Below are 20,916 nucleotides of genomic sequence, written 5' to 3' on the forward strand. Positions count from 1 at the left end.
TATCACATCTGAGAAGTCTGAGAAAAAGACATTCAGCTAAACTTGGCTTAACAAAGTCACCTCCTCTCCTCACATTGCCACCAATTGTTGATTCTATCACAATGTCAGCTCGTGAAGGTGAAGCCACCTCCATCTTCCTGCCACTTAGCACTGTTCAATAACCACTTTCAAGCTAGGAAAATGTGAGCAAGAATGCCATAGCAGCAGAATTGACCCAGAGTTGGCCATTTCTTCAAATTATTAATTATTGTTATTATTATTACTGTTGATATTGTGGTGTACAGAGGATACACCACCCTCTGGTGATTCTCAGTTCCTTGAATTTTGTTCTCTACTTCAGAAGGAAAGTAAAAAATAAAAGGAGGGGGTTGTGAGGAAATAAAACCCTCCAGGAGTTGCTGCTCTTCCACTGCACTTTGGCACAAAAACTGTAGAATAAAAGAGAAGCTACTGAACAGAGAATTCCTTTAGTCTGCTTTTAATACCCAATTTATCCACCACTGACTGGCTGGCTATTTTTGTTTCATTTTTTGAGAGAAAAAAACATTAAAATGGCAGTCGTCAGTAATGTTCCACCACAGATTGCCTTAAAAGGTAAAATCATATTTTCCATTCTCAGACATTATTTCTGCATTTGGTTTTGTGTGAACTATCACAGTGTCTATGAATATTTGACCCTTAAAATCTTGTCATTAAAGTCTACCCAGTATGACATGTATTGATGATAGGTTACAAGTAGAATATTTATTTAGCTCAAATGACAGAAACGTGTTGCAGTATGGATTGAAACTAAGCAACAAACCATAAGTTACAGAAGAAACATTTCTAGAAGGATGCAATGGAAAGGAAAGGACATGACAGAGTGGAATTTAACCTTAAAACACAAGTGCCCTCACTTCTACTGGTAGTGCAGCTGGAAAGCTGCCCCAGAGAGGAGCACCTTTGGAAGGGGGAACACGAGGCACTCCTTACCTGCCCTGAAGGTCATGTGTTGGAGCAACATCAGTGCTGAATGACTGAAATACTCTTGTTTGAGGCACTGGGTTTTTATAATAAGTGTAAGGTCTGTTTTGACAAGCAGTTCCATTGCTGAGCTTTGCATCTTGAGAACAGCCATACGCAGTCAGCCAGGCATGATGCTCCAGATATGATCTCTTGTATTGAAAGCCATCAGTCTAATCCCCTCTCACTGCCCGTGTCATCATGGGGTTCATGAGAACACTCCTCACCTTCAGTCAGCTGCTGTACTCCTCCACCACTACTGCTCCCTGTTAAAAGGCAAATTAAAGGCAGGTGAAACTCACTGGTGATTTCTAATTCTGGAAATAGAAGTGTGGAGCCCAGTTTTTAAAAACCATTTAGATTAAACTCAGCAATGACTCGTGTAAAAAAAGAGAACGCTTTAATTTTTAATTCATTAGGATTCCTATGTAAACAAAAAGCAGAGGTGATTGTTAAGTTACATTGTGGACTTACAGTTTTTTGTTTTTTTTGGTTTTTTTTTTCCACAAAAGCTCAACACATCCTTAACGTCAGCACATATGTGCCACCCATTCACCTCTGTGATTAATTGCACGGCTGTAATCTTACCAGAGCAAGCAATGGTGATCTTCCTGCCCCCTTCCTGTCGGCTGGGGTCATCTGGCTGACTGCAGACTGATGACAACAGTAGGTTATTAGGAAGTTGGGGGGTAATCTCCTGTACCAAGACTTTACTGGGCTTAGCTGGTTTGTCTTCTTCTGAATAAGAAGGCTCTGTAAAGAATTCTTTAACAAGGGGTCTCAAGCACTCCTTTTTTTGCTCTTCATGGATCTTACGCACATTTGAAAAAATGGATGTTGCAGCTTCTCCTACTGAGTCCTCAAATGTGTTTTTATTGCTTTCTTCTAATGCAGAATCACCATCATTTGTCGTTTCAGAAATTATTTCAATCTTTGGGTGATACTCTTGCTGGAAAGGTAGAAAATGTAATTGAAAATATTACTATGTTGGATGTAACAGCAAGAATAGGTAAATATCACTTGGTTCCATACATTATTGCTAGTCTTGATGTGTTTTTCTGTCAAAATGTACAGAAGACCTGCTTCATAGCCATTGTTCTGCTTTTTTGCAAACTGATCTTGGGTTAAGTATGTCACACATTAGCCATGAGCTGATCATAAGCTACTAATCATTCCTACAACAAAAGGTAATTGCAGCAATTCAGCAATAGCAATTGCTGAAATCTAGAACTCTTTTCTTTTCCAGTTCACTGTATCAAAGTGAATATGAACATTACATTAAAAAAAACAGAGGATCCTAATTGCATAGATCAGAGTAGCACGGCCCTTTGATTTACCCAAGCTGGTTGATATTGAGTCAACCTTAACACGAATTTCTTTTTATATCAGACTAAATAGAAACAAAAACCCAAAAGTACATACTTCAAGAGCAAGTCACTGACAAGGGCAAGAGGATTAATGGGCTCAGATCTATTATATTACCTTAATCATAACAAGAATTTAACTTTGGCACTTCCAGTGCTCAGGAAATGACCTTAATTAAGAGGCAATGGGAACTCAAGGCTGGATTTCTGCTGAAGAATTTATTCTGAAGTGGAGGGTTTGGGGAGTAAAGCAGCAAGACCAAGACCAAGAGGTCTACATTTCACCACTGTGAGCAATACTTGCATGACTTACTTACACAATGCACTGAACTTTGCTAGGACTTACAGACACTGCCCAAAAGAGGGATCTGACATCTTTAACTAACTGCATTTAAGAACCAAATGCCCTGGGGAGTACGAGAGCTGCCAACACACGCTTTATTAATCCTCTTTGTGCCCTGCTCTATTCCTTCTCTTATCTTCTATTTAACTGGAGGCTTTGTTGGCCAAGACATTTTGCGACACCGGTGCAGCACGTAACCAGAAGAGCAAGAGAAACCCATGCCTTACACAAAATTTTACAAGTCTCTCCAAGCTATTGCAGAACTGCATACTCTATTAGCCTACTTCCAGCACGGCAGATATGAGCCACCAGCAGCACAAGAATCAAAGCTGTGCTTTCAATCTTTGTTGTTTTATTTTGCTTCTTCCTCTTCTGTTTCTGCCTATAGTCTTGCCTACCAGATTAATCTGAGCATGGACCAAGTGGGCTGGCACTGCATTGTGTCTCTCTAGTTTAAAGTGAAGCCAAAGAGTTTTGATCTCTGTATTTTAAGTTGAAAGGTTTGCTTTTATTCAGCAGTAGGCCATCTGGACAACCTACTCAGTCCTCTGCAGCTAATTCGTACTGGTGAAGTATACTTTATGAATAATCTTCATTTAAATACTATATTATAAGAAAGTAATCTTATTTAACTGTCACATTTCTGGACTTTAGTTTTTCATTCTCCAATTTCTACAAGGCAAAACTTAAAAAAAATCAAATTAAAAGAAAATTTACAAGGGGATAAACAAGATCTGCCTAAACATCCATTTTAGTTTATAAATACACAACTGATTGTATCTCCCAAAACAGCATTTCACAACTGAGATTACCTTCCTTTTGCAAAACATTAGCCAGGCAAACTTCATCAGTGGTACAATTAAGGATCTTACCTTTTGAATAACTATTTCCTCTTCTGGAGGAAATTCCTTTACATCTATGTCTTCTAAATCAGGTAGTTCCTGAAGAAAATCACAAAGTCAGTGGGAAAAGTTAGCTCAAATGAATAAATACGACATCTTCATCTCCCTGGGAATATTTTTAATACAGTGCTGTTCCAGGCAAGGAGCTGCAACTAGAAAAACTGGACTGTCATGCTCTCCAAGATGACAGTTTTCTATGTTAAACATGTGGGAAACACAATTCATCTGCTTCCAGAAATAGTAAATGGGAAAGGGATAAACAATACCAAGTGGAATGCTCTTTTCTACTATTCTGACTATGAAAACAAAAAGGAAAAAAAAAGAAAAAAGAAAAAGAGGAAGAAAGATGGATAGACAAGAAGACACTAACACGATTTTAAAAGGAAACGTGGTTTACATCTCTTGGCTGTCTCTTATCTATCAATAGACTTAATCTTAACTGTAATTCATCTTTTTGGTAAAAGCCAAAATAAGATCTTCTGACTTTTTGAAACAATTTCTCAGTAAATTCTGCTAACCTACATACAACTAATAAAACAATGTTTTACTGTGAATGCCATGTAATTAAGGAAATGGAACTGGAAACTTGCTGAGAATTTTTTCCCTCAGACAGGATCAGTTCTTCCAGGTTTCCATTAGAAAACATTTTCTAAATCACATGCTAGTTGCTGACAACGAAAGCAAAAATGGAGGGTAAAATATAAAATGTCAGGTAGAACGTAATGCCTTTCTAGCAATTTCTCACTGCAGTCTAATGCTGGTAAAAGCACCTCCTTTAGTACTATGTTTTAGAGCAGACTGATTTTGTACAGCTATTCACTTGGCACAGCAGCATCAGGATCATCTGATCTGCAGGGTCTTGTATGTGAAGACGTGTACAGAAATAAAACAAAACTTGTTTCCTGATGTGGTTGTGCTGGTGTAGCACGTCCTGAATTCACACCGTTTTAGAATGAAAAATGCATGCATTAGGATTGACTGCTACCTAGGTTGGAGTCAGAAGGGAAATAGCTGTTAGTTAAATGCTGCTGAAGATTATGCATGAAAACCAGTTTGTGCACTTCTGACTTGTTTCTGCTCGACACAGGGACGTCAGATCCAGCGCACTATAAATCTTCCCCTCTTCTCACTTGTTTTACTACTGAGACTGTCCGCGGGCTCCAGTATTTGAATAAAGACTACAGACTTCTTCAGAAATCCTAATTTACGGCATCTTCTCAGCCACCCCCTGCTATGTCAGTGCTAAATGCCTCTGGAAAATCTGCAATAGCGTAAGTATTGGAGGCTGCTGCCAGAAGCTCCTGACGTTAAGTATCAGCTGTAGAACAGCATAGCATAGAACACTGAAATGTGCATTAGTATGAGATTTGTTGATTTTTTTTTTCCCCTTCTGTAGAATTGTAATATTCCTACTTCTTCTGTGGTGAAAGAAACTTCATGTAGGCATGCTGAAGCTTTTCTTTTATACTGTGTTACACAATAGTGCCATACAGCAGCAAGAAAAGAGCTTGTACTTCAGCCCTGCGGGTTCTGCTTATGAAAATCACATTGTATATACTTGAAATTGCTGTCAGTTCTCTCCACTACCCTTGTTAAGTCTATTATCAAAAACACCTGAATAGGAAGATGCAGCAATAAGCCGTTACTGAAACAATGAGTTGAGCTTTACAGTAATAGGATGTTTTTTTTTCCTAGTCATTAAGAGCACAGAAGAGATGTAAGTGACTTTTCTAAAGCATTTCAGTAAGAATTTAGTTAGCAGTGTTGCACAAGAGATATTAACTATTCTGGAAAATCCTAAACTCAACAGTTTGCAGTTGTGTCATAATCTGGCACTGACAGTTTTGCAGTAGGGGTGTAGATAGAGTATACTGAATAATACTCCTTTGCACTCAAATTGTATTTCTCAGTGGTCACACTCATGTCTTCGTGGCCAAATATGACGAAATGCTTAAATGTTTGCATCATCAGATAGAAATCTTAGAAAACAAGAATACATTAGAAATGCTAATCCTTTACTGCCTACATGAAACATGGAAATATGCTTGCAAGTTTTATTTTGAGAACCAATTATAACATCCAATATTACCAGCTAATATTGACAACAACTCGGTGGCTATGTGCTCCTTATGTTTTTCCTATGATTGTTTCCCTTCTCAAATGAATACTTCATTGGAGTTTTCCTTAGAAGGACATATTTGCTCCCTGGATTCTTTCTATTGTGATTTCTATTTTTCACATGGAAATCCTTGCTAACTCTCTCCACAGAAATCTCAGACCTAGAAGTTCAACTTCAGGCTATCTAATAGCCAAAGGACAGAACAGACTTTGGTAACAGTAGTAAATTCTTTCCACTTAATTTTTTTTTTCTCCTACTTTTCCTAGTAGTGGATCTTTCTTGGAAATCTGGCCATATACTTTATCTAGCCAGGATGTCAAAGGAATTAATTTGGAGTAGACAACAAGCAAACCAAAATCTGAAAATAAAACCAGAATCTAATACATACACCAAGTCGAAGTTTCTCTGGTGTCTCACATTTGATCTGCTCAATTTCAGCACACTCAGCCAGTTCAAGAACCACAGCCCTTTCAGTAGCTGTCTTCTCTATTGGAAGATCTAAGAAATAGAGATAGCAAGTTGAAGAGAACTAGCTGAATAAAAGACTTTGTGTGCTGCAACAGTGAGCACTGTAGAAGCAAATAGCCGAATCCAGTGCTTTGTCATAACCTTGGTCCCCTTTACATTTCATAAATATTTGTACTTTTCAATAATGCATTCACATAGTCATGTAAAAAAAGTATTCTGTGTGTGAAGGCACAGAGCTGTCTCTGAGTGAAGCCCAGCTTTTGCTGGAAGAAACACTATACAGACTTGGGGGCAAGGGAAGCCTGTAAGCTCTCCTGTACTGTCATTAAATCTAGCACATATGAGAAGTAGAATTCCAGTTTCATTTATCAGAAGCTGCAGACTGGGCACTCCGAATAGTTTTCTTTGTAATATTAAAATAATATTTTATCCAGAATGACTTGCTTTCCAGCTCATTGCTATGGAAATCTAGTAGAATGTTTTCAGCTACGAATCAGCTGTTTGGAATCACAGGAAAGGAGAGCTACACTGAGTCTGCTGGGCTTATCATCTGTACTTCTCCAGTTTGGTTTGATTCTTCACTCTGTACTTTACCATCTATCTTCCTGTTGAAGTCTGAGCATTTGTAAGAATTTGATTCACATGCAGCCTCAGGAATCTTTCCAGATGGGAAGTCAGTGTTATCTCCTCTGTCTGTTAGGAGCGTTCTCACATCATCATGAGCATCAAAATTTTCATTTCCAAATTTCTCTGTCTTCTCTTGAGGTTCTTGCTGTTCTGACAAATTTGATATCTCTGATGCACTGTAATTTTCTTCGTTACCTGAATTTGCAGATGCTCCTACAGAAGAAATGAGTTCACTAGAACTGCTGAGTTAATCTGTTGTTACTTATTATAAATATTGAAACTGCATATGGTCGTAATAGCATAGCCAAAGATGCACATCAAAAGCTCCTGGTTTGCTTGAGCAGCTATTCACAAATCAGCAGTCCTCCCAGCACTGTGGCACTGCTGTGGGTTTTCCCATCTCAGTTCCCCTGCAACTACAGTTCTCCAGCAAGATCTCAGCTAGAGAGTGCAATACAGTAAATAATTATGCTATATTTGTATTTAAATTTGAGAGGACTCACTACATTCAAAATATATGCTTGCACATTTTGATGATCAGTATCATCTACTTTATGCAATCTATCAGCTTATTGCAAAACTTTTACTTGTTAGTCAGCCATGTCTGACTTCAGCGCCTGTACAATGTCAAAATGTACCTCACAAATACTTCTCTACAGGGTAGTACTCCCTTATCACTTGGCTTCAGTCTTGTTTATCCTGAAACATGCATGATGTCCTTGAAAATGTTAGGCTGTGGATTATCAGTGGTCATAAATTTATTCTATCTTGAATAATGAGAATTAGTGGCATAGAAAAGGGCAGTAAGTGAAACCTTAACTAATTAAAGACCTTCCTCCAATTCCCTGCGTTATCACTGTGGATAGGCTCTAAGTTTAACCAGTTACAGTTAATTAAAGCAGCAGCACAGGGGTACCTGGAAGCAGACTTGTGGTTAATGTGGGGTTGTGCTGGAGCCCCCAGGTGCCAGAATCCAGCTCCATTCTGCCTCCTGGGGAAATACAGCTTTTGGGTTGCTACCTGCCTCCACTCACCAATACTTACTGCAGCTACTGTGGCACTGACTTGCACCTGCTTTCTCTGGTGCAGAGCACAACAGCTGGAAAAGCTGTGACAAACATCTAAAATATGAACCACAAACCTTCTATGATGTCTGTTGCACCTTCATTTCCATGTTTTGCACCTGCATCTCTTTCTTCTATATATTTCTGTGTCTTCTTTTCCAATGCTTTTTGCCTGATTGCAGCTAAAGCATCAATGCTATCTTGGATTTTTTTTCTCTCTCTAGTTTCCCATTTTTCCCTTTCTGCCTTCTCAGCTTCAAGCCCTCCAACAGCCCAGGCTTCTGCACAGGCTCTATGGAAAAGAAAAGAGCTCACTGTAATACAGCCAAAAAGCTCATTGCTCTGACAGAAGAGAAATTTAAAATAGTTTGTAACAGCACCAAGTATTTTCAACAGGGAAAAGGAAGATAGCAATGGCAATCCCTTATGGAGCAGGGCTTCACCTGCATCCTTTCTTGCAAGCTGAATGGCAACAAAAGAAATAATATTATCTAAGCACGAGTGGTTACAACACCAGAGATCCATCAGGAGTTGTGATCATGGCTCTGCTTTCCCAGACACCTGCTCAGTTTCTGTTGAAATTATGACTTGATTCTGCAGTCTGCAGACATTCCTGTAGAACAATTCTGTTCAATACTTATCTTCTTCTTTTTTTTTTTTTTTTAAAGGTATGTAGCTCTCTCTAGTATAATTCTATTGTAATGAAAGGCACTTGCCTGCAGTAAATTAAACCAGTCTTTTCTTTCCATGAAAATATTTATTAAAAAATGGACAAGATCATTTGAGCCTTACTGCTGTGCAAAGAAGATGACTCTGCTTCTTACCTATCCTTTGGGAATACTGGTCTGTCATCCAGATACGTTAGCTGTTTCAGTCGAACAGTAAGTGTTTTTCTATAATTAGTGATTTTCTTAATCACTTGATTTCCCATTAAATTCAGCACATGCTAGAGAAACATGGAAATAATTTTTAAAAGTTGAGCTGCAAACAAACTAACAATCCAACAAACAAAAAGCATACAGCTTGGGTATGCACTACCTCTAACCTGTCAAAAACAAATGGTGAATAACAGTTGCTGTAAGTCATCTACAAAAGGGCTAATAATGTTTAATAACAATTATTTTAGATCAAAACCCATCACATGCTGGACTACTGGACAAAACAGCTTCGTAAGATTCACTCATACGCTTAATCCATACCCTCAGCTGTATTTGGCTTACCAAATTAGGCATTGTCTCCAGAACAGTTACAATATTTGGATCACTTAAGTTGTTGTGGGAAAGATCGAGAACAGAAATACTTGGACATTCTTGCAAGTGTTGTATGTCTTCCACTGTTTCTAACTTATTGTGAGCAATCTGCAGAGTGTTCAGGACTTTTAGACAAGCTGTCAGACAGAAAGAACACAATGAAAGGAGAGAGCCACTGCTTCACAGAAAACTGTCTGGAGCAAGTAGAATTTTCAGCATCACTGTACTGAAACATGGGTAGCTTTTTTCTCAAGTTTGTTGCTCTGCTTATACATATTTTTTGGCTATGCCTCCAAAGCTGCTTCCTTCACCTCAGGAAAAATAGTTACTTGTTTTAATACTGGTTGGTTGTTGTTAATTCATGTTTCAAACTAGTTAGTTACACAAAAACTTCTGTTTTAGATTACTCTTAATGTACATAAAAGAAAATAGTCCTTTAACAGATGTAAAAGATTTGGTATCACATCTGCAACTGCCAAAGCAAATTGTAACTGTAAAGTAAATGGTAAAACACAGATTGACAGCCTGTCTGCAAAACAGAGGAGTACCGAGATGGTATTAAGAAGTGAGGAAATACTAAACATTTCTGGGTCTTTGTATTTAAGTAGTAATTATGTGTTTTCTGTTTCCTCATATACTTAAACTGCAGAACTGTTAAACTAAAATACATAGATTTGATTTGATAGTCACCTCGTGAACTTCAGTATTGGATACTGTGCAACATTTTAATATAAATAATAATAATTTAAAAATGAAACTACTGCCAAATCTTATGACTATGGGCTTCTTGTAACTCAAAACATCCTTCACCAGCAGTTCTTACAGAGATTCTCAATGGTCTTGACATAGTTGTTACTCAGATTGAGGGAATCCAGCTTTTGTAAGGATTCCAGGTTTTCGATTCTGTTAATTAAATTGAGCTGCAAGTAGAGGCAGCGCAACTCTGTCAGAGCCTCCAAATTCTCAATTTTTGTTAAGCCGTTGCATTCCAGCCACAAACACCTCAGCCCAGTGTACTCTTCAAGATTCTCCAAGCGGTCAAATCCTGCAGAAAAAAAACAAAAAAGATGTTTCAAAATGAAACTGCATTGGCTAAAATTAAGTCATTCAAAGCATAAATTCATTAAGCCAGTGCTGCTGAAACCGCCTGTGAGAATACCTGCACTAAAACTGATGGTAAGACTTCTAGCAATTCAATTGGCCCATTAAGGGAGAAAATGTACCTACAAGGTACCTATTCTGGTCTTCATCTTGTGGAGTGCTTAGATTCTTAAATACTGAGAAAACAGTAAACAAAGTCAAATGTTGAAGGTAGGTTTAGCATGTTGTGTTTATTTAAAACCATTCATCATGCTGGATAATCGGAAAAACTGCTCAGAGATCAGAAAAGGGTGACCTGTTCTAGCAACTTATTCTTTCAGTAGTATTTGAGAACATACAGCATGTGTTCACTGTTGTTTTGTCACTGCAGAAGTCCCAAAATTTGGTGCACAACTGTGTTACACAAAGACATTTAAAAATAAAACATATGAATTAGATCAGTATTTTAAGACGTCTTTTCTAAAAAACAGTGCCTCTTGGTTCCTATCAATCTTTTGAATGACTCTACAAAATGAATCAGGCCAATCGCCTAAGGTTCACTTTTCTACCTTCATATTTGCTCGTTTTGTTTCACAATTACATTATTATATCAAATTAAATTATGTTTCTCATTTAAAACGATGTTTAAATACCTACCTCACGTCAGTGAGCCATAAACTAGATTCCCTGCCAGGATACTATTTAGAGTGATACATCCATACAACCTTGTACACAGCTTACCTTTATAATGCAAGTAAAGCGTATCATTTAAGGATGGGGTCAAGTACAACTTGTGCTGCTTACAAATGTCTTGCAGAATCTTTTTTGTCATTCTAAAACAATAATAGGAAGCAGAAGCAAAAAAACTTCAGCACACATTCTATTATTTTTTATAAAACAGATTTCAATGCAAAATAATTAATATTTCTTCTATGCAAGAGAAATAGCTACAGCTTACAAGACGATACTCAGAGTGAAAAAGCTCTACATTTTTTTAGATTTGCTTTCCATTCATACCGGCCTGAAGTGTGTTACCAGGCCCTTCCTACTTCTGCTATAAAAAGAGAATGTAGGTAGGAAGTTAGAGAGCTCATCTTCTTTAAAAAGAGCAGCATGAATTTTTGTTAGACTGGTTATTTCTTCTTCTGCCCTTTCCTCCATTTTTTGCTGCTTTGGTGCAACATCTCTGCTGGCATAGCCAATAAGCAACACCTAGGACCCCGAGTCACCATTTCAGACTAGAAAGTCAATAGTTATCAACCTAACATTTTGATGAAAGGCTGGCAGCCAGTAACATTTTAGCACACCTCTTTAACTGCCAGAGCAGAAAATGGGCAGCATCAGTTAAATGGTAATTACTTAACATTCAGTTCTACTTACGAGAGCATTCATTCAAGTGAGAACCCAGAAAAGGATCCCAAGGGAAGCCTAGGGCTACAGATGTGCAGGGACAGGGATAAACTTGCGGTTGTTGCAGATCCTGCTCTAGAGAGCACTGCACTGATAGTTCCATGGAGGTGGCAGTCCTCCAGCACAAACTTTACAAAGAATAACTGGATGCTGTTTTGGAGGCCAGTCTGCACAGCTAAACACAATTTTAGCACAGGGAATAAAATTGGGAACCCATCAAGAAGACATCTAGTAAAAACACTCTGAAGCTGAAAACACAGATTTCTTCCTGCATAGGAAGATCAGATTCTTTTAAAACAAAATTCCACCTGAAATATAACTTGTAGTAGATATCCTCCACCTAAAGAAATATTGCAATAGCATGATACTATATGATCCAAAATTATTTTCCACTTCCAAGTCCCTTATTAATAGACTGAACTTGGCATTTGTGGTCTTATTTGTAGGACTAGAACTTTTAACAGTAAGACTTCCTTGGCAAGCAAGTATTTTCAAAACAAACAACACCATGAGTAAAGGCAGTGAAGGTGTATCTTTCACCATGAACTCTGAGATTTCTCTGTTAGATGCAGTCACTTACCATGCTGTAAACTTCAATATTGCTGAAGAACAAAGGTCTAATGCAGTAAACTGACTAGTTCTTGGGGCAATACCAAATATGATTGTCAGCCTGTTACTGCTCTACAGGCTGAAATAAACCTCTGGAGGAATGAAGGATTTATAAATGTTGAGCAAAATCTCTAAAACATACTGTTTTCTTGCACTGTGAGCCCAACTATGCTACTATACACAGTGTGCATGCAGTGTATTACTCTGGTTTCCATTGAGCTATTCAGAGCAGCATTTAATCAAATCATCCGCATCCTTAGGCAATTTACAGAACCATAAAATGTGTTCCTTAAGAATGCTAAGTATCATGTGCAGTTGTTGCACTTCTGACATCATTACTCACATTTATTTAATTTATTTTAATTTTAATTTAATTTTGATGGCCTGATTAGCCTGGGATAATGAAGTTACTTATCCAACCTAGTTCCTGGTAACTCGGAGGGCCTCTGTCCCTTCACATACCTCTGCCAGTACTCTGTCAGTCCTGACAGCTGTAATATTTGCATTAAGATGAATTAATACAGTGCGTCCTTTGAATTCATACTGAGAATTGGTCAAATCTGCTCTCACAAGAGTTTGCAGAAATTTTTCCAAATCCACTAAAAACTACATCATACATTTAAAAGGTAGTTTGCTAAATAAAAAGAAGTACATATCAACAATTACTGAGTTATTGATTAATCTCAAGTTCATCTTCAAAATCATTTTCCAGAGTTAAGGTTAACATGTAGAGAGTAAATATGTGACGCTCCTACTGATTTCAGTGATGCCAGGATTTAAATAAAAACCATCAATAAACAATATTTTACCTCACACAGCCCCCTTTTTCTTCTGTCTTTTGACTGAATGAGCTGGTTACTGACTCGTGAACACCAACCAATTTTTGCTCATCCCGTTGATCTGCTCTGGATGTACAGTTGATGGCTTTCTGTTCAGTTTTAACATCTTTGTTGTAAGAAAACAAGTTGCAGTTCAGTATGGGTGGAGGAATACTGTGTCATGTTTCCAGTTAGTTCAGAAAAATACTGAAAAGCACTTGAATATGAATTTCAAGAAAATTTGTGTTCTAACCAAGATTTTTGCAGATCTTTTTAATTAAAATAAGCTTAACTTTCTATAGGAGACAAAATACAACAATAACTAGTAACAAAATAAACTGCTGAAATATTGCATTTGTTTACATATGAAAGTCAGGCAGAACACTTAAGTCTTAGGTATTATTATAATATACAGTGAGAATACGATACTGGCACCAATGTTTTAGGATCTTGGACATCCACTGTATACTACACGTAATTAACAATAATTAGAGCTAAACAAGACTGCTAAAGCCTAATTTACGTGCTAAGACTACTTTAACACCTAAAGATAATGGTGTATCAGTCAACACAAAAACTGTCTGCTCTTCCACAAATTTACCTTTTTGTACTTTTTGGAGGGTGTCTCCAGTGCTATAGTTATTCAAGCTGTCTTTACTCTGCCTCTGCCCAATTGCATTTTCAATAGTTTTCTCTTCAGATTCCTGCTCAGAACCTTCTAGTTTTGCTTCTGATCCTGACTCTTAAGAAAGAAACAAACAGGATGATTGTACACAAGTCACAAATATGACTGTAATTAAAACAATTAGAGGTAAGGCTGGATGTATGACTTCAATACATAAAGTAAGCTTCCAGAAAAAGGAAATTCAAGAAACAAGGAATGGCGGGAGGGGAAGAGCCAGTAAGCCTCAGTTACAGCAAGACCTTCAGCGAATTCAACGTGGGAAAGAACAAACTTAACAACAGACTCTTATATGCTCAACAACAGTTTTTTTTCCCAGCTGCGTGGACTCAGCTCAATCACTGCTGCCCTGCGCCTCCCAGCAGTGCAGCTGCCAGAGCTCACCCCTGCTGACAGGACAGCCTTCACTCAGTGCGTGGGCAGCTTCATTTCCAGTGTTGCTCAGCGTCTCTCTCAACACCTCTGGCGCAATGACCGCTCCTGCGTGGCCTCTCTCCAAGTCTCTGCTGCGTGACAGCATTCTGAGATACGAGATTTAGACAAGCCGTGTCACGTCGCCGCGCGGCTCACAGCGCTACTGCCAGACGCTACGTCCAAAAGCTTTGGCAGGACCCGTCAGAGGCAGAGGAGACCGGAACGAGCAGATTACGGAGCGTGCGGCTGCTCAGCGGGCAGCACCGTACCGGCGCGGCTCAGACCCCCTCAGCACAAAGCAGCACAAAGGCTGACCGAGGCGCTGTTCTCCTCAGCGCCGGCCTGCAGCCCCGGAACGGCCCTCCATTACCTGCCCCCGCAGCTCAGCTCGTGCTGGCAGCAGGGACGCGGGCCGGATGCCCAAGGCCAGCAGCCCGTCCGGGCCCGGCGGTCAGCAGAAGCCGTAGGCCGAGCGGGAAGGAAGGAACGGGGAGCCAAGCGCACTCCCGCTTCCCGCGCCAACGGCCGCCGCTTCCTTGGCAACGCCGTGCGCGCCCATAAGGCCCCGCGGCGGCCGGCGGCGCTCTGGTGACGGCGGCGCAGCGTCGGGGCGCGGGATCGCTGTGCTGCGACGCGGTAGGGCCGGGGCCGGGCGGGCCGTGAGGTCAGGGCTGGAGCAGCGCGCCAGGGCCGCTGTGCTGCGCGGGGAGAAGGGGCGAGCGGTGGGCCGGGACTAAAAAACATGACATTTCCACGATTTCTTACAGTCATCGAGGAGATCATCCAGTTCCAGCCCCCTGCCCTGGGCTGGGTGTCAACCCCCTGCTCAGGCTGCCCGGGGCCCCATACGTGGCCTTGGGCACCTCCAGGAATGAGGCACCCGCAGCTTCACTGGGCAGCAGTGCCGGGGTCTCCCTGCTCTCTTAGTGAAGAATTTCTTCCTCGCATCTAAGCTAAATCTCCTGTCTTTTAGTTTAAAGCCATTCCCCTTTGTCCTACTGCTGTCTGCCCATACAGAAAGTTATGTGCTTATAAGGTCCCTTCAAGTTCTAGAGTACTGCAGCGAAGTCTCACCAAAGCTTTCTCCTCTCCAGGCTGATCAAGCCTGTTACCCTCAATTTATCTTCACAGGAGAGATGCTCCAGCCTTCTGATTATCTCCATGATCTTCTCTGGACCTGCTCCAACTGCTCCATATCTCTCCTGTACTGGAGTTCCCAGGCATGGGTGTAGTAGTCCAGATGAGACTTCATGAGAGCAGAGTAAAGGGGACAATCCCCTCCCTCACCCTGCTGTCACCCCTCTGTCGCTGCAGTCCAGGATACCATTGGCTTTTCAGACTACAAGCACACACTGCTGGCTCATGTCCTACTTTTTGTGTACCAGGATCCCTGCATCCTTTTCAGCAGGGCTGTTCTCAATTATTTCTTCTTAGGTAGACGTACCTGGCATTGCCCTGGCCATAATGCAACACCTTGCAATTGTCCTTGTTGAACGTCATTAGGTTCTTGTGTGCCCCCTTCCTGTGCCTGCCCAAGCTCTCTGGACAACATTGCTTCCTTCTATGGTGTCAGCTGTACCACTCAATGTCATCAGCAACTTGATAGAATCAAATTGATCTTACTCTGTATTTTGATATGTGTTGCTCATGTTCTTCATGGAAGCTTTGCCATATTTTCACATCTAGAGGATTTAATGTGCTTTTCTAATGATAAAGGGATCATGTGTTTTTGTTGTTGTTTTTTTCTTCTAGAAAGTACTGCTGACTGATTCCTGAAATTTCCCCGCTGCTGTTATTTTTAGTGTTGCATCATCGTTGATAGGAATGCTGTGAAAACTATTTTCTAGTTCCTACACCCTGGTGTAGGACAGTTGGAATTGCTAAATCTCAGAGGTTTGAAAAGGTTGAAGAGAAGATGATAATTGCCTGTGTCTTTTTCCTTTTAAGACTTCTGATCACCATGGCTGCAGTGGATCGCTTCAACCTGCTGTACAGAGAGATCAGTCGTTCCTGCAGTTTTTACGTTGAGGCCCTGGCTGTAGTTGGAGCTTGGTACACAGTCAGAAAATGTCTGACTCTTGTGTTTGACACTTACAGTATGCTCAGGCTTCATGTTATTCCAAAGCTGGTTGGTGAGATTGATATTGTCAAGCGGTATGGAAGATGGGCAGTGGTCACTGGTAAGAGACTGAAGCAGTATATTTGTGTATGTTCATATGATTTGCTAGATGAACTCAGAATTTAGGGACTGTATTAAGTCAGGTCACAGCTGCAAGGTGAAAACAAGTTAATTTTCCTGAGTAGTGATGATTGTTGAGCACCTTAGTAAATTCAGTTCCACCGGTGAACTCTGTGTGTTGACTGGGGAAGAATCCCAGACCAACTTTTCCCAGAAATTGCAGGGTGTCTCTCAAGCATATATGAGGACACATGAGGATCTGTAAGTAACCATGGAGCTGGTAGGCAGGCCTGGTTGACAGAGGTGCAACCGACGTACTGTTTTTGCTTTGAGAGTTTCACATGCTCCCTTGCTCAATTTATCAGTTTAAGTCCCACACCTGACATCCTCTCCTTTTATTTAGCTTTTTGCTGTTGTCATAGACAGTATGAAACCTGTCTTGATGTGGGATTATAGAAGGTTGCTGCTGACAAGATTATCTTTGCTGGTCTCAAACCACAACACCATTATTGGTACCATGTAATCTTCAGAGAAGGGAATAAAGCTATAAAAGCACTGTTGTAATTGAAGACTGGACTGGTTCTGACTTTCACCCTGATACTTTTTTGTCTATTAATTACAGGTAGCACAGATGGTATCGGGAAGGCATATGCTGAAGAACTGGCCAAACGTGGTGTCAATATCATCTTAATCAGCCGAAGCAAAGAGAAGCTGGAGGCTGTATCTAGAAACATATCTGAAACCTATAAAGTGGAAACAGATTTCATAGTAGCTGACTTCAGTAAGGGGCGTGAGGCTTACCATGCCATTAAGGAGGGCCTGAAAGATAGAGAAATTGGGATTTTGGTGAATAATGTGGGACTGTTTTATACCTACCCAGATTATTTTACTAACCTGTCTGAGGATATGCTGTGGGACATGATCAACATAAATATTGCTTCTGCTAACATGATGGTGCATATCGTGTTGCCGGGCATGGTAGAGAAGAAGAAAGGTGCAATTGTGAATGTCTCATCTGCTTCCTGTTGTCAGCCAACACCAATGCTAACGATCTATGGAGCCTCTAAAGTAAGTTGGGCTGTGATGTTTTAATAATGTGCACTCAAGAGTAAAAGCGTTATAGGTTGTGGGGTTTTTTTTTTTTTTTTTTTTTTTTTTTGCATATCATGTGTTACGCTGCAAACTTTTCCTTACCAGTAATGGACTTCAAGCCTAAGTCAGCTATGTGAATTATGTGTGGACGGCTGTAGCTCAACTATACAGAGATATCTCAGTGTACTTATGTACTTGCAGACTGATTATTTGGTAGCAAGAGGGATTATATTCATGCACAAGTTACCGCTACAATGAGAGCTGTGGCAAAACAAACAAAAAACCCCACACCACAGTGCTTCAGCTAATACTAAGTAGCTAGGTGGAGCAGGCAGCTTCTTACAGTGCTGTCTGTACAATATCTGGGGAGAAATGAAAAAGAACCCACAGACAATTATTCTTCCTCAGGAAAGCCAGTCAGTAGTGAATAGGATGGGACAGGGAGGTGATGCTCAATATATGAATGTGCATGAGGATGCAGACTTTGGCAGCATAATTTGCCACTTAATCCACAGAAGCAGGGGAAATAGTGGAAGGATCTCTTGCAGCTCCAGCTGTATCAACGCAGCGGTTATTGCTTTGGGCAGATGGTTGCTGCCCTCTGCTGGAACCCAACCCTCAAACGGCCTCATTCCAAGATACCTGTTGGGTGAATGTAGATGGTTTTACTCCAGGCAGAAAAAGTACTTGCTACGTATGACTTCTTGCAGATTTTCTTCAGCATGGAATCTATCTTAAGATTCCTATCTCTCTGTTGCAGAGCATCTGTGCCTTGGTTATGCTAACTGTATGTAGACCTGAGCCATATCAATGAATGGAAAAGAGCAAAAACCAGAAGACTACTAAAAATTCTTACTTTATCTAGATCTAAGATCAGGTTTCAAGCATGGTCTATGAACTGTTACTTAAGCACTGAAAAGGGTACAAGCTGCTCTAGCTTCCTAAAGTTCCTTGTGCATGAACAGCCTAGAGTGTTTGTAGTGGTTGATTTCCTTGCTTTTGGTTTTGGTTGTTTTCACAAAGTAGGTGTAAGAGCATTTGTGGATGACGTTTTTCCAACAGTGGGTTGGAAACTGTGTTTTTGGAAGGCCATTTGGGAGCAGAAACCCTTTCACTCACCAATTGTTCTCTCTGAGAAATGGCCATGCAGGACAGTCCTATCTTCAGCATGGCATCAGTGTTGTTCTCCTGATGAGACTGAGCCAAGCTAATTTCTCATTCTGATTCAAAGATATTAGGCTAGTGCTTTCTTCATGTTTCAAGTATGCTACAGCTTTTCTGTAGTTTTAATAAAAATCTGCTTTGGGACTTCATTGTAAAAACAAAACTGAATATCTTTTTCTGCTTCTGTTTTTCTAGGCCTACTTGGACTATTTCAGTAGAGCATTGTATTATGAATATGCTTCAAAAGGAATTTTTGTTCAGAGTTTAACGCCATTTGTAATTGCTACAAAAATGGTGTCGTGCAGCAGCGTTACATCGAAGAGATCTTTCTTTTTTCCTTCTGCTGAAGAGTATGCAAGTCATGCTATTTCTACCCTTGGGTTATCCAAAAGGACTCCTGGTTACTGGAAGCATTCAATAGAGGTAAAGGAATTCATCAAATTACTTAATGTTTGTCAGGAAAAAGAAAAAAACAACAAAAAAACAACTTTCATTCCTTAGGAGCCTGAATGAAACTATGTCAGCGTTCTGGAAAACTACAGCATATACCATAGGATCTAAAGGCATTGTGCAGTGTTATCTCACTCTTTCCATTTAAAAGAACACACATGTTTTTAGAATTGTAATACAATTGGGAATTGGATCCAGTACAAACAAGAGTAGCTTCTTGCTCAGTCTTAATTTATGGGCTGTACTTCTACTTTGGGTAGGCAAGGAAGATGGAATAATGCAGGAAAAAGTGCACATTCTTAACCAAAGCTACATGGATGCAGGTTCTCTGTATGACTTTGACTTTTGGGGAAGATGGTGGGCTCTTACATCACCTTATGACATTACCTTGTTGATTGAGCCAGAAGGCATTGAAGTGTGGATTATTCCAAAGTAAAGACAAGAAACAGGAAGGATTCTGGCAAGATTTCTGAACTAAGGAAAGTAGGCAGTATTGCTGTTGAACAAAGTGCTTCATTATTTATTTGCAGAACCTCACTACCGTGCAAGCTGCACACACCTAAGTGTGTGAACACACTCTTTCCAAAATAGCTAAATAACTTTACATTCAACTACTTAAAAGTGTTAGTTGCTTGTGTTCAAATAAGTTTTGTACTTTAGTGGTAGATTGAGAAACTGTTTATTTAATGGAATATATCTTAATCTTCTTGTTCCTTTCTTCTTTCTCTCTTCCCTTGTCACCCTTGCTTCTCCACAGTTCACACTGGGTGAACGTCTACCTGAATGGATCTGGGCATGGTTTGCACAGTACTTCTGCAGAATTATACGCAAGGAAGCTTTAACACACAAAGCAAAATAGGAATATCCAGATGTCCATTATAAATAATGATCAGAATGCTACAAAATGGTCAAGTGAATCCTAGATTTACTGCAATTTATCCATAACTTGCTTAACAGTGTAACTAGTGTTACTCGTAGCAATAACCTAGACATTAGAAGTCTGGATCCCGCATCGTTGTGCTAAGCAGCTCCTTCTCTGCATTCCTCCAGGACGAAGAGTTGATCTCAGTTCACTTTGTCTGTAAGGTAATAGGACAGGAGCAGATATAACTTTAATTCTGATAGTAAATGACTCTCTTTTGTGTAGTGCTATGTAATCTTGATTTGTAATGTTAACAGAATTTGAGAATTCTCCAGCTCTGGTGATATTGGGCCCAAAATAAATCATGCTGTTTTGAAAAGACAGTCCTATTCAATCAATATGCAGTTTATGAGTCTTCTGGTCTTTTTATGGCAGGTCCTTGTATGTTTTAAGTGCAAATATTGTTTTTGAACAGGGTACTTACCATACATCTTAATTTTGATAAAGTCATACTAATTTGGAGGTTGTTTAAATGACAGAAAAGGTCTTACAGAACTGCAGAAGAATTTGAAGATAACGTTTTTTTTTCTTTCTTATTCTAAGTGTGAATGCTTTTGACCACGCTTTAAATATTCCTTCAGCAATCTGAAGCGTGACTGAAGAATTGAAACAGATTGTAAAAAATACATTAGCTAAGAAAAAGTAAAGAAGAAAGAGTGTTCTAAGAACAAAAGTTAGTTGCATATGACAATTTAAAAAAAGTTACTGATGTCTTGATTCTGTATGGCTGTTTTTATTTATATTAAAAAATGTGTATATATATTTACTAGATGTCGTCTGGTATCGCACTGCTTGTATTTCTTGTAGAGACTAAATTTCACAGCTGTCCTTTCTTTAAACATATTTGTTGCCTGGAACAAGATGTATCTTAAGATTCAGAACATTCGTTCTGTATTTGATATCATCATTAGTAGTGCTTCTATAATGTTACACTGAAATATCAAAATGATGAAAATA

General features: G+C 39.7%; 2 protein-coding genes across 5 annotated transcripts; one reads left to right on the forward strand and one right to left on the reverse strand.

Moving 5' to 3' along the window:
• Positions 1–718: 718 nt before the first annotated feature.
• DNAAF1 (dynein axonemal assembly factor 1) lies at positions 719–14,638 on the reverse strand. 2 transcript variants are annotated; one of them, XM_052685288.1, is made up of 14 exons: positions 14,523–14,638; positions 14,123–14,259; positions 13,658–13,798; positions 13,048–13,183; positions 10,961–11,052; positions 9,963–10,184; positions 9,110–9,276; positions 8,714–8,835; positions 7,967–8,181; positions 6,793–7,038; positions 6,119–6,228; positions 3,582–3,650; positions 1,591–1,951; positions 719–1,268 (listed from the first exon to the last, which is right to left on the reverse strand). In XM_052685288.1, the coding sequence occupies exons 2-14, from the start codon at positions 14,256–14,258 to the stop codon at positions 1,171–1,173; spliced, it is 2,115 nt and encodes a 704-aa protein (XP_052541248.1). In that variant the 5' UTR covers position 14,259; positions 14,523–14,638; the 3' UTR covers positions 719–1,170. The 2 variants fall into 2 exon arrangements, with proteins under 2 accessions (XP_052541248.1, XP_052541249.1); XM_052685289.1 differs by lacking the exons at positions 6,793–7,038; positions 14,523–14,638 and having other exon boundaries at positions 14,123–14,513.
• Positions 14,639–14,672: 34 nt separating this feature from the next.
• Positions 14,673–20,730, forward strand: HSDL1 (hydroxysteroid dehydrogenase like 1). 3 transcript variants are annotated; one of them, XM_052685306.1, is made up of 6 exons: positions 14,748–14,788; positions 15,284–15,586; positions 16,100–16,332; positions 16,954–17,399; positions 18,783–19,010; positions 19,795–20,730. In XM_052685306.1, the coding sequence occupies exons 2-6, from the start codon at positions 15,375–15,377 to the stop codon at positions 19,894–19,896; spliced, it is 1,221 nt and encodes a 406-aa protein (XP_052541266.1). In that variant the 5' UTR covers positions 14,748–14,788; positions 15,284–15,374; the 3' UTR covers positions 19,897–20,730. The 3 variants fall into 3 exon arrangements, with proteins under 3 accessions (XP_052541268.1, XP_052541266.1, XP_052541267.1); XM_052685308.1 differs by lacking the exon at positions 15,284–15,586 and having other exon boundaries at positions 14,673–14,788; XM_052685307.1 differs by lacking the exons at positions 14,748–14,788; positions 15,284–15,586 and having other exon boundaries at positions 15,593–16,332.
• The last annotated feature ends 186 nt before the right edge of the window (positions 20,731–20,916 follow it).

This window comes from Tympanuchus pallidicinctus, unplaced genomic scaffold (assembly GCF_026119805.1).
Source record: "Tympanuchus pallidicinctus isolate F22 unplaced genomic scaffold, pur_lepc_1.0 scaffold22, whole genome shotgun sequence".
Taxonomy (NCBI): domain Eukaryota; kingdom Metazoa; phylum Chordata; class Aves; order Galliformes; family Phasianidae; genus Tympanuchus; species Tympanuchus pallidicinctus.